The sequence below is a fragment of the Phaseolus vulgaris genome, chromosome 4 (genome assembly GCF_000499845.2).
Source record: "Phaseolus vulgaris cultivar G19833 chromosome 4, P. vulgaris v2.0, whole genome shotgun sequence".
Lineage (NCBI taxonomy): Eukaryota > Viridiplantae > Streptophyta > Magnoliopsida > Fabales > Fabaceae > Phaseolus > Phaseolus vulgaris.
In genome coordinates, this window is record NC_023756.2 from 3730356 (window position 1) to 3742880 (window position 12525).

At 29.9% G+C, this 12525-nt stretch overlaps 2 protein-coding genes across 2 annotated transcripts; both read right to left on the bottom strand.

The window, feature by feature from the left end:
- Positions 1 to 4265: 4265 nt before the first annotated feature.
- LOC137836922 (UDP-glycosyltransferase 74G1-like) lies at positions 4266 to 6022 on the bottom strand. Its single transcript, XM_068645718.1, has 2 exons — positions 5276 to 6022; positions 4266 to 5149 (listed from the first exon to the last, which is right to left on the bottom strand). Exons 1-2 carry the CDS (start codon positions 5927 to 5929, stop codon positions 4433 to 4435), a joined length of 1371 nt encoding a protein of 456 aa, XP_068501819.1. The 5' UTR covers positions 5930 to 6022; the 3' UTR covers positions 4266 to 4432.
- Positions 6023 to 8034: 2012 nt separating this feature from the next.
- Positions 8035 to 10506, bottom strand: LOC137836923 (mogroside IE synthase-like). Its single transcript, XM_068645719.1, has 2 exons — positions 9732 to 10506; positions 8035 to 8951 (listed from the first exon to the last, which is right to left on the bottom strand). Exons 1-2 carry the CDS (start codon positions 10374 to 10376, stop codon positions 8220 to 8222), a joined length of 1377 nt encoding a protein of 458 aa, XP_068501820.1. The 5' UTR covers positions 10377 to 10506; the 3' UTR covers positions 8035 to 8219.
- Between the last annotated feature and the right edge of the window lie 2019 nt (positions 10507 to 12525).

Genomic DNA, 12525 nt, shown 5'->3' on the forward strand with positions numbered 1-12525 from the left:
AAATAACATCAATCATCAACACCACATAAAAAAATATTATTAAAAAAATGGAAATACAAGCAAATATGGGGGACTAGACCAAAATCCATATAAAAAAAATTAACAAAAGCAATACTTAGGTAATTTATACCTATTAATAAAGAATTCTAAACCACCAATAAACTCTCCTATACTCCCATGAAAAATAACAACACAAGTAGCAAGACCAAGAGAACCCCTAGCAGGACCATCAATATTAATTTTAACCCAACCTGGTGAAGGAAACTCCCATCTAACAAGAAGAGAATGAAGAACCTTTTCACTACAAGTATTAATATTAAAGAACTTAAGCACATTGAAATCAAACATATCATTCCTCATAGAGGTTTTAGATGAATTACCCACTAGGTAAGTGAAATCTTTAATAGTGTAAATGGCCCTAGAAAAATCAATCTTAATTTGAAAACTAACATAATTTCTCATATGCCATATCATCCAAATAGAAAAGATAATCATAACGAGTTTAATCAAATTAACCAAAGAACTACCAACTAAACTACATTTTTAAACAATAGCAAATATTTTTTAGTTTTTATACATTAGTCTTAAGGATAAATCTATAATTTATTAGCTATATATAATTTTCCTAACAAAACACACATATATAAATATATAATTATATAATTTATTAGTTATATATAATGTTCGGCATCACTATGAAACTTGACTATCAATTAGGCTGACACCTCAAGTATCAACAATCATCTGTCACCATATGAAAAAATATTACATTACAAGAAAAATCACTTTTAGCGACCACCAAAATTGATCGCTAAAAACACTAAAATCGGTTGCTAAGCCCATTTCTGATCGAAATAGTCACCAAATAAAGATGGCAACGAATACCCTAGTTGCAAAATAATTAGCGACCAATTATAAAATCGGTCACAATTTAGCGATCAAAATTTGGGTCGCTATTTCGTCGCAAAAAGTTTGGTCACCAAAATTTCAAGAGACCAAATTAGTGACCAATTTTTTTGATGGAAAAATCGGTGGTTAAATCGGTGGCTGAAGTAAAAGAAGATAGTCACCACCTTTTTTCGGTCGTTAATGGGTTGAATTAAATAATTAAAATAAAATAAATATCGGTAACTAATTCGGTGGCTAAATTTGAGACCTATAGCGACCAAATTCATTTCGGTGGCTAAATTTGAGACCTATAGTGACCAAATTCATTTCGGTGACTAAATATCTTTTTTTTAAAATTACAGTGACTGATATTTTTTCGGTAGCCAAATGTTGGATTGGTCATTAATAGTGACCAAACCCACTTTCGGTTGCTAATGAATTTGTAAATTTAACCACCAAATCATTTTCGATGATTATTTTTATATTATTATTAATACCTATTTTAAATAATATTTCAATTTATTTATAAACAATTTTTAAATCTACTTATAAATACTCATAATTCAATAAAGTTAAATAGAAATGAATTCTAATACATAATTTAGGAAATATTTGTATACAAATTAAAAGTAAATCATATCGAAAATTATTATAAGTCAAATCTATTATACAATTTAACATACAATTGATCTTCTTTTGCACTATCATCATTAATGTGGTCTGCTTTAGGATATCCAGTTTTACTGAAGGACCTGAAATCATGTATTTCTTTAATGATACATAAAAAAATCTTTTGAAATTAAATGAAGGAATTACAATTATATATTTGCAATATCTATGTAACTTAATTTGCTTAATTGAAACTTAGAGAAATCAAACTAGCAAAAATATTTATTCTAAAATATTTTTTATTAACTATTTATAATTATTGAAATTACAAATTACATTGACATTCTATTTACTTTAAGACACCATAATAAAAAATCAAAAGAATAAAAAGGTCACTTAAAACTATTGGTTCATCTTCTTTAACACAATTTATAAAATGTTTCACTATTTTTCTTTTCCTTCGAGATACTTGTATTATTCCATGCATGTCCTTTTGAAAGAATTTATATTACACATGATAAAATGGTAGCTTGGAATGTGGGAAATTATAATTTAGGAAATAATTAAAAAAGATTTTGAGGAGATTGCACGTAGAATTTACACTAAGTTAAATTAAATTTAGAGTTGGTGGTGGTCACCCTGAAGACATTTCTTTATATTTTAGAATTAAATTTAAATAACCATTGCCCTTTTAATAATAAAATGATAAATTTGAATACATTGAAAAATAGAACAATCAAAAGAGTAATTTTAATTTCACCTATCATCTACGATATATCTACATTTCCCTTTCTTTTATCTCTATCTCTTTTTAGTTTTACAGTAAAATAAAAGTGTCTTATATACTCTCTTTTTTTATCTTATTTGATTGGTTACACAAAATAGCATATTATATAAATTATTTTTAATTTCTTTTAGTAAGCTTACTTAATTGTCACGAAAATATGCTAACTTAAAATTATCTTATTGCAAATCAATTTCTTTAATGATAATTTAGCAATAACTTAAAACAGGATTCATATCTTGTCTGCAGAAAAATGATAATTAGAAAAAGCAATAAATAATAAATGAATAGTTGTTGTTGAGCAATTAAAAGAAATAAAAATAAAATGAATTAGAAATCACTTTGATTCTTGAATTCTTCATTTGTTGTCATATTATTATCATCCATATAATTTTCAAACAAAATTAAATTTAAAGAAATAAACGTCAATCAATTTTAAGAGAATCCAATTAATGAAACAAACATCCATTAATTCATTCAATACCTCTACTTGTAAGATTTTTAGTCTTTTATCTCTTGAATTAATTAAGAAAATAAAAAGATTGATCGAAATAAAGAAAAATAAACTAGAATTGAAATCAAATAACAAGCGTTCGAAAACAATTTCAATAACAAAAATTAAAATTCAAAAAGACCAAATTGTTTAGAATAATTTACAGAAATTGAAGAATAAAACTGAATTATACAAAACCTCATAATTCATCTTATTGATCTCAAAAGAGTTAGGTCTTCCAAGAAGAAAATTATAAATAAGAAAGTAGAGAGTTAAGAAAAATGGTGTATTTATGTCTGCAATGTGTAGTGTCATATGATCACCTCCTTATGGCTTGTATCCTTTATAAGTTTCTTTTCCTTTCAGATTTTGAATTAAGATTTTGCTTTAGATATTGTTTATAATATTCGTTTTCTCACATTTTTAGATTTTATTCTCCAATTCCTTTTTATAGATTTTGTTTATTTTTTTCACATGTTTTTTAGATTTTGTTTATGAGATTTTATAAATTTTATTCTCCGATTATTTTTCAAATATTGTTTCCAATTTTCCAGAGTTCATGAGTTTGTTTCTAAATCTATTTCAAATAAGCGACTTTGACTAATCTAAGCTCTTAGGCATTAGTGCAACAAAATCTTCTATAAGATTTTCTATTGCAACAAGAATTAAACTTTTTGTTGTATTAAAAAAGTCAGATTAATTAATAATTGAAGCTAAATTTTAAATAAACTCAATTAGTTCAATTCTAATTAAAACAATGAATTTAAGATTAAAATTAGATGTTATAAGTGTGAATAAAAATATAGTAACATATGCATATTCGACCTTAGCTAACCATCTTCCCACCTTTTACCCTTTTTTAATAAATAATCGGCCAAGCCACCAACTCATCTTTATTAATTAATTTCCCTTCCTTCTTTTATATATTGCAATTCCTACCATTGCATCTATTGTTTGTACTAACTACTTTCCCACTTTCCTTAACCCATATGTTTCCCCTTCCCTTCTTCTTTTCAAATTTATTACAGGATTCATTTTTATTCATCATGTGTAATTTTTAATATTATTTACTCTTTTCTTAATTAACTTTTATCGACTACGACTTTCCTCGTGGTTGGGATAAATTCATTTGGTTTTTATATATTCCATCTTTCAAAACTTTAGTACTCTGGAAAGTTTTTCATGGACGACTTCCTAAAAATCAGCATATTCAGAATAAAGGTTTGCATATATGTTCAATGTATACGCTTTGTGAATGTTTCGTAATCGACGAAATACTTGTCTTAATTACTGTGGGAAAATCAAATTTAAGATTACTAATATTTTTCATGAAGCGAATGCGTGTGCTGATAAGTTGGCTAATTTAAAATTAATCGTTTTCATTCATTGTAAGAAAATTGTAAGTTTTTTTTATCAACAAAAAAATAATAAAATAATAAAGAGTATTTGAATGATATTTCAACCCTTATACAACAAATCCTAACAATACCATTTACTTTTACATGTCCAACTTAATAAAACATCATAAATGAATAACTTCTCAAGCACAAATCTAATATTTCATAAGAACATTATATAACATTCAAAAACCTTTAAAACATTGCTTAGCTTTCCAAAATAAAAAGTTTTTAATTGAAACAAGCTATTTATAAAATGTTCTAAATTAGAAACAAGCTATTTATAAATTCTAAAATATTTAGATGAGAACTTCCACCATTTTTGAAAGCCTTTACAGCTAAAGTCCTCCATTGATTGGCATTGTTTTTCATCTCTTTGCCTTTCTCAAACTCCATTATTTCTCTTATGCAATGCTTGAGTGCTTCTCTTCTCACAACCTTTTTGTCATCAAAGGGAGCCCTAACTCCCATCTTCCAAACATCTTCCATGAGCTTTGCATTTGTGCTTTGATCTGACCAAAATGGTATCCCAATTGTTGGGACTCCTAAGCACAAAGTTTCTAATGTGGAATTCCAACCACAATGTGTCACAAAACATCCTATAGCCTCATGAGCCAGGACTTTTAGCTGGGAGCACCATGTCACTACAAAACCCTTTTCTGTTTTTTTCTCAAAATCCTTAGGGAGATTGCTTTCTTCTGGTTTTCTAACCACCCACAAATAGTAATGTGAACACTCTTTCAAACAACAACCTATTTCTTCCATTTGCTCCTTGTTAAAGGTAGCAATACTCCCAAATGATACATAAACAACAGACCATTTTGGCTTATCATCTAGCCATTCTATGCATTCATCCCTCTTGAATTCTGTCACCCCATAATCTTGATCATCTTCATATTGCTCATCTAAAAAGAAAGATGGTATATTTGGTCCAATAGACCTAAATTTAGGCCAAATCTCCATGATCCAATCTATAATCTAAAAAAACACTGGTTAAAAGAATATTAAATACTAAAATAAACTAAAAAAGTTAAAATTTTATTAATTATTTTTTATTTAATAATTTTGTTTTAACAGTATAACAAGTTGCATAAAAATTCGCACCTCTTTGTCCATCTCGTAGAGTGTGTTGCATAGGATCCAATCAGCTTTTTCGATGCTTGAGAACTGAGCCACAAGAGACTCAAGCAGAAACTGTTCTTTTTCATATGTAAGAAAAAATGTAGGCAAGTCCTGAGGTTGAAGTTTAGGCAAAGTGGGAAGGGAAATCTCGTGTTGTATCAGTGGAACCTGCAACTTTCCCGTGTGAACATGATAGTATATGCTATTCACAGTCATGTTTTGTGTGAGATAAGCAGCACCAACTATGCCAAATCTCTTGGCCACATCCAGTGCCCATGAGAAGAACGAATCATAGACAACACAATCAACATGCTCATCTTTTGATCTACCAAGTTTCTCAAGAAGCTCACCAAAGGTGAGTGGCCCAACTTCACAAAATTTTTCTGCGTAGGCCTTGAGGCTCACTGCACCTGCCAACCCAACTTCATCAAACCCATCAGAAATGGTTTCAAGGGCAATGGAAGGAGGCACTTTCTGCATAATCTTGGCGTGGAAAATGGTTGTGACGAACGTTACTCTCACCCCTTGATGCACCAACAGCTTGGAGAACTGGAGCAAGGGGTTTATATGACCATGAGCAGGGAAAGCTAACACCAAGCAATGTGCTGTTCTTGTTGCTGTGCTTTTCTTCTCCATTTTTCTCTCTGTGATGTGTGTGGAGATGAGAGGAGCTGGTTTATACAAGATAGATAAGATTCAAAGATGTCTGACCAGGGTTTCGTACCAGCCAATATTTGGTAAGGTACTTTGTTTATTTTAATTCACTTTCACAAGATTCCAAGTTAACACGTGATATTATAATAATCTTCCCAACTGATTAGTTTATATATATATTTGGGATATGAGAAATTTATTTTATGAACAATTTTCAGAAAATAAAATACATAAACTTTATAATCAGCTTTAAGAATAGAAAAAAAAAAGTTAATTTATCTTTATGTGTCAAGATGAGGTTATAATGAACTAATTTATAATTGTTATTTAATTATAAATAGTAGTCTTATTAGTTACTTGATTTATTGATTTAAGGATGTGACTCTTATAAATGGTTGTCTTCTTTAAATTAAGTTAATTTTAAAAATATCATTATCTTTATTATAAAAACATATTAAATAATGGGTTATTGTTTTAAACTTTTGTAGTGATAAATTGATTTGAATAACCTTTAATATATTCATTATTATATCTATTAATGTACATTAAATCCATCAAATTCACTCAATTTTTCCCTCTAACAAATTGTTCAAGGAATATGATAAACCAAGTAAGAAGATTTTTTTGCTAACCAACTTGGAGAATATTTCACCTTCAAGTTTTCATTTAATGATATAACACTACAAAAATCATTAAATAAAAACTAATTTTAGAGACAAAAAAATAATTATTTTTTATGTTGACTAAATTATATACTATTTTAGAGATTAAAATAATTATTGGTATCTAAATTAGTTTCTATTATTGATAAATAGTTTATAAATTGATATCTAATTAGCTATCAAGATTTTAACTATCAAGTTCAAAATCTAAATACTTATCAAAAATAGAAACTAATTTAGATACCAATAATTATTTTAGTCTCTCAAATAATATCTAATTTAGTCAATATAACAACTAATTATTTTTGTCTCTAAAATTGGTTTCTATTTAATGATTTTCTAGTAGTGTAATATCATTAAATGAAACAAGTGTAATATTGACATAATATTCGTATTTCTTTATGTTAACACATTCAATTGACAAAAATACTTCTCATGTTTGATTTTTTAATTTTTATACATTGTTTTTAGATTAATTTATTAAATTCAACTTGAACTTGGTGGTCCATTTCAAATTATCATTTGCAGCTATTATAACCTTCAGATTCAAAGATTCAATGATTACACTCACAGTGATTGGATGATTAAAAATGCACAATTTTGGATATTTGTGAATGGATGGATATGTGATATTTGAATGTGGATGACATCTAGAAATGCATGGATTATGTAGGTTATTATGGATGTGAGAATGAGATTCTAAATAGGACTATGATCTTTTTTTCTTCTACTATGCATGGCTTAGCGAAGACCAATCCCTCACCAAACCTTCCTTCGTTCACAAGTTAGGGTTTAGCCCTCTCTAGGTTGTAGTTAGATAGGGCTTAGCCTCTGCTTGCTTGTTTTATTTTTCTTTAGCTAGGACTTAGCATTCGCATGCTCAAACTAAGTTACCCTTTAGCAAGGGCCTAACCCTCTCTAGATAGGGTTTGAACCTCACTAACTTAGGAGGAAGCTTCACTAATACTATTTACCTACAAATTTTTGTTCGCTTTTAGCTTCAAGATGTAAAGTCTAAGCTTATTCTAGTAACGAGGGTCACGCCTTCTCTATTAGCTTCCAACTAGAGAAGGTTGAGCCTACACAATGGCTACAATCCTACGCATGTAAATTAACTTCCGATCTTTTATCTTCCACTAGAGAGTCCAAACTATGCACAAGTTAATGCTAAAGTAGATTTAGTATCCGTGTTTGAGCATTTAAATTTGTATTTTGTGGACGTTATTGGCACAATTTCTTGTAACTGTTTTTTTTTTTTTTTACTTTTAGGGTTTAGGATTTATACCCATTTATACATTTTACTCCATCAATTTTATATATCAACTTAGATAATACAACATGTTCTATATATACACAATGCGAAAATTCACCACTGGTAATTTTCAAATTTACTGATAAACTAAAATAACTATACAAGAGGGAATATAACTGATAAAAGGCATATAGTATTAATTATGATCAAATGTTCGTATGAAAATACAACATGAATTATCTGTCTTGGCATGAAGTACATTTGATGTAGGACATGAAGCTTATGAATGTACTGAATTATTAACCAACCTGTTACATGGAAATACAAAACAGCAACTATGCTGATCACAAAGCAATTTCTATTTTAGAACATGAAGCTTGTGAATTTCATAAATTTGATTTGCAAATTCTTTGACATTTTCATAAGAACTACCACCTTCACTAAGAGCTCTTACTGCTAAAGTCCTCCATTGAATGGCATTGGTCTTCATTTCTTCACATCCCTCCATTATTTCTTGTATACAATGCTTTAAAGTTTCTCGTTGCACAACCTTTTTCTCATCAACAAGAGCTCTAATTCCAGTTTTCCAAACGTCTGAAATAAGCTTTGCATTTGTTTGTTGGTCTGACCAATATGGTATTGCAACTGTTGGAACTCCTAAGCACAAAGTTTCTAATGTGGAATTCCAACCACAGTGTGTCACAAAACACCCAACAGCCTCATGAGCAAGAACTTTCAATTGGGAACACCATTTTACCACCAAACCCTTTTCTGTTTTCTTCTCAAAATCTTTAGGAAGTTTGGTTTCTTCAGAATCTCTCACCACCCACAAGAAATAACTGGAGCACTCTCTCAAGCAGAATGCTATTTCTTCCATTTGGTCTTCACCAAAGGAAGCCATACTCCCAAATGATACATAAACAACAGACCCTTTTGGCTTATCATCTAACCATTCCATGCATTCTTCACTCTTGAATTGTGTCACCCCATAATCTTGGTCATCTTCATATTGTTTATCTAAAAAGAAAGATGGAATGTTTGGTCCTATGGTCTTAAATTTTGGCCAAACCTTCACAATCCAATCTGCTATCTAAACATGTGTTTAGTCACTAAAGATTACATGCAAGATTGGAGAAAATAAAAATTACACATCTATTTATCTCAATATATATAAAAATAACAAGAAAATCATTAAAAAAACTAATTTTATAAACAAAAACTGATTTTAAAAACAAAAAATAATTAGTCATTATATTAATTAAATTAAATTAAATACTATTTTAAAGACTAAAATAATTATTAATATTTAAAATATTTTATATTATTAATAAAATTTATAAATTAGTTTATAATTCATATCTAATAGTTACAAAGATTTTTTTTTACTAACAAATACTTTATATTTTAAAATTGGTAATTGATTGAATATCAATTAACTAATTAATTATCAATTTATAAATTTAGAGATTATTTTAAATATTAATAATTTTTTAGTCTATAAAACAATGTTTAATTTAATAAATATAATAATAAATTATTTTTTATTTTTAAAAATAATATTTGTTTAACAATTTTCTGATTTTTTTTTTACTGGAAAAGTACAAAGTTATAAATATAACTGAGTCATCCATCACATACAGATTATAAAAGAGTTAGTTAGTAATCATGATTATTTAAAAGATATATAATTTTGCTTTACTTTTTAATCATTAAAAAATGACATACAGATTTATATTTCTGTATTTCTGATCTTTCTAATCATAAGACAAGTTCTCAAGTAATATGGTTTCAGTGTAACTTGATACAAAACACAAAAGGAAACATATAAGTTAAACAGAATGTATATACATTGAAATTGCTTGGTTGTTACCTCCTTATCCAGCTCATAGAAGGTGTTGCACAGGATCCAATCAGCTTTGTCAATATTGGAGAACTGAGAAACCACAAAATCAAGAAAACCTAAATCTTCATTAAAGAAGAAAGAAGGCATGTCCTGAAGATGAAGTGTAGGCAAGGCAGGAAAAGAAATCTCATCCTGTGTGAGTGGAGATTGCAAGTTCCCCAAGTGAACATGATAGTATATGCTATTCACAGTCATGTTTTGTGTGAGATAAGCAGCACCAACTACGCCAAATCTCTTGGCCACATCCAGTGCCCATGAGAAGAACGAATCATAGACAACACAATCAACATGCTCATCTTTTGATCTACCAAGTTTCTCAAGAAGCTCTGCAAAGGTGAGTGGCCCAACTTCCCAAAAACGTTTCAGATAGAGTTTGTAGTCCCCAGCCTCTCTTGGCCCCCCTTTGTCAAAGCCATCAGAGATGGTTTCAAGGGCGATAGAAGGAGGCACAGTTTGCAGGTTATTGCAGAAGAAACGAGTTGTGACAAGAGTTATTCTGACCCCTTGGCGTTCCAATAGCTTGGAGAATTGAAGCAAGGGATTAATGTGACCTTGAGCTGGATATGTCAATACCAAACAGTGTGCTCTCTTACCCATGTTTGTCTTCTCCATTTTTTGTGATGAATCTCAACTTGTTCTTGGTAACTGCTTGCGATATTGAAGAGATGAGGGATTGATTTACTCGATGTTAGATAGAGACAATAAAAGGATAAAGTGTGGACGGCAGGTAAACTATGTGCTGAATTTGAAATTGCTGACAGCATATATATATAGTACTTCTTTATTATTAATTTCTAAATATGGTAACATGAAGGTGGTTTGTAAAGTCTTGTCCTCAAATAAATAAGTATTCTTATAAACTATAATCTTTCTAAATAAAACATTTATTCCATCTAGTTTTTTATCACCCACATGTCTTCTATTTTTTTTCTCTCTACAATTTCTTCTCTCTCATCTCCCTACTCTTTTCTTTCTCCATACCTTATCCATTCCAAAGTTTGATCACGTCCAATACTAGTTGAGGAGTCAAGGGTCCCTAGTGCAAAAAGGTCCATTTATGACAATACACTTTTGGTGCTTCTAGTGTCAAATGTTGTCTATCAAAATGCGGTGACATTTTTTAAATTAAAGCGAGTTTAAAACGGCAACTATGAGTTAAAGTGTCGTTTTAAACCAAGCGTTTTGGTCTACAGAGACGACTATTAGTGGTAGTCGTTGTCTTAGAACAAGTTCTTGCTCTAAGACAACGATTACCACTAATAGTCGTATTTGTAGACCAAACACTTTGGTCTAAAATAGCGGGTTTACCTCAGATTCACCGCTTTACACTCATTTTATTAACCTAATTCATAGTGTGTCACTTATGCTTTCGTATTCGCTTTGTCTTTCTTCTTTGCTTCGTGCTCTCTCTGCTCCTTCTTCATCTTCGAGCTCTTTGCCATTGTGTAAGTTTCTTTCATTCACTCACCATTGCTTATTTGTTTCTTTTTTTGTTTCTCTTATTCGTTTTTGTCCTCCATTGTTGGTGAAGGTTTTCATTGCCTAATGTTTCATTGTCTTCCACCACTGCTCATTGTCTTCCACCACCACTGTCTTCATTGGTTGTTTTTTGTACCTTCATTGGTTCTTCGTCGTTGCTAGCTGCCGCCGCCACTGGTCTTCACCACCACCGTTGCTGAGATTAGGGCACCATGTTTTTTCTCATTCAAAACATGAATAACTATAATTTTTTTAAAAAGTTATTAATTAAAGGGAATAAAATGGCGGGTTTTACCGTAGTTGCTGTTTTAAACTAAATGTAACATGACAGCTAAATAGTCACCTTCTTTGCTTGAAGAGAATAGTCTACACGCTGAAAAAAAATGATCAGAAATTTGTTATTTTAAGGCTAAAATAATCGTCGTTTTTCATCATTTTTTCACTAGTAGGTCATTTTTACCTTATTAGATTTTTAAACTGAGTAAGTTTTTGTTTACTTTAAAGATTTCTTCTTCATTCATTTTCCTTTTGATTTTGTCAACAATGTTAGTGAGATTAGTTGAGAAAAATGTTTCTCTCAACTTGGTTAAGTCATACTAATTTTTTATGATATTTGGATACTCACTTTAGGTCTCTAGATTTTGGAGTGGCTCCTCTGTAAAATCATAAGCGTACAGTAATTAATAATAATGCACATTATCATCTTAAGGATCTTACAAGCTATGATTCTCTCACATCATATTTAATTATAATAGAGATAGACATTTACCTTAATCCATGAGAGTCCTTTTTTTTTTTAATCAGCAAATAGCAATGAAATTAAATAAGACCACTTCAGGGGTGGTCTAACCCTTATACAACAAAACAGATTTTCTCAAAGAGCCTTTCCATTTACATATCAACCAAAAGACTTCCTACTCTCTTTCCCATCTCAATCAATAATAAAAGAAACCCAAGAAACAACCTTTTACATAAAAAACTAAACAGAATACATACATACCAAGGGTTCAAGACACCAATCAGAGAATGAGAAATTAACTGACGGTATCTTTGATGAGATCCATGACCAAACCTTAATCTGTGTTAGAGAGAAAATTTCAGTGTGATCAACCACTCCACCTTTAAATAAACAATTATTCCTGTGCCTCCATATCTCACTAACCAACGCAATCCACAGGTTTCCCATAATAAGATTAACTGAAATAGGTGCATCCAGAATCTTAAAATGTTCAAAATGAGACCCAGGATCCATACAATCCACTGATCTTATTCCTAACCAGTT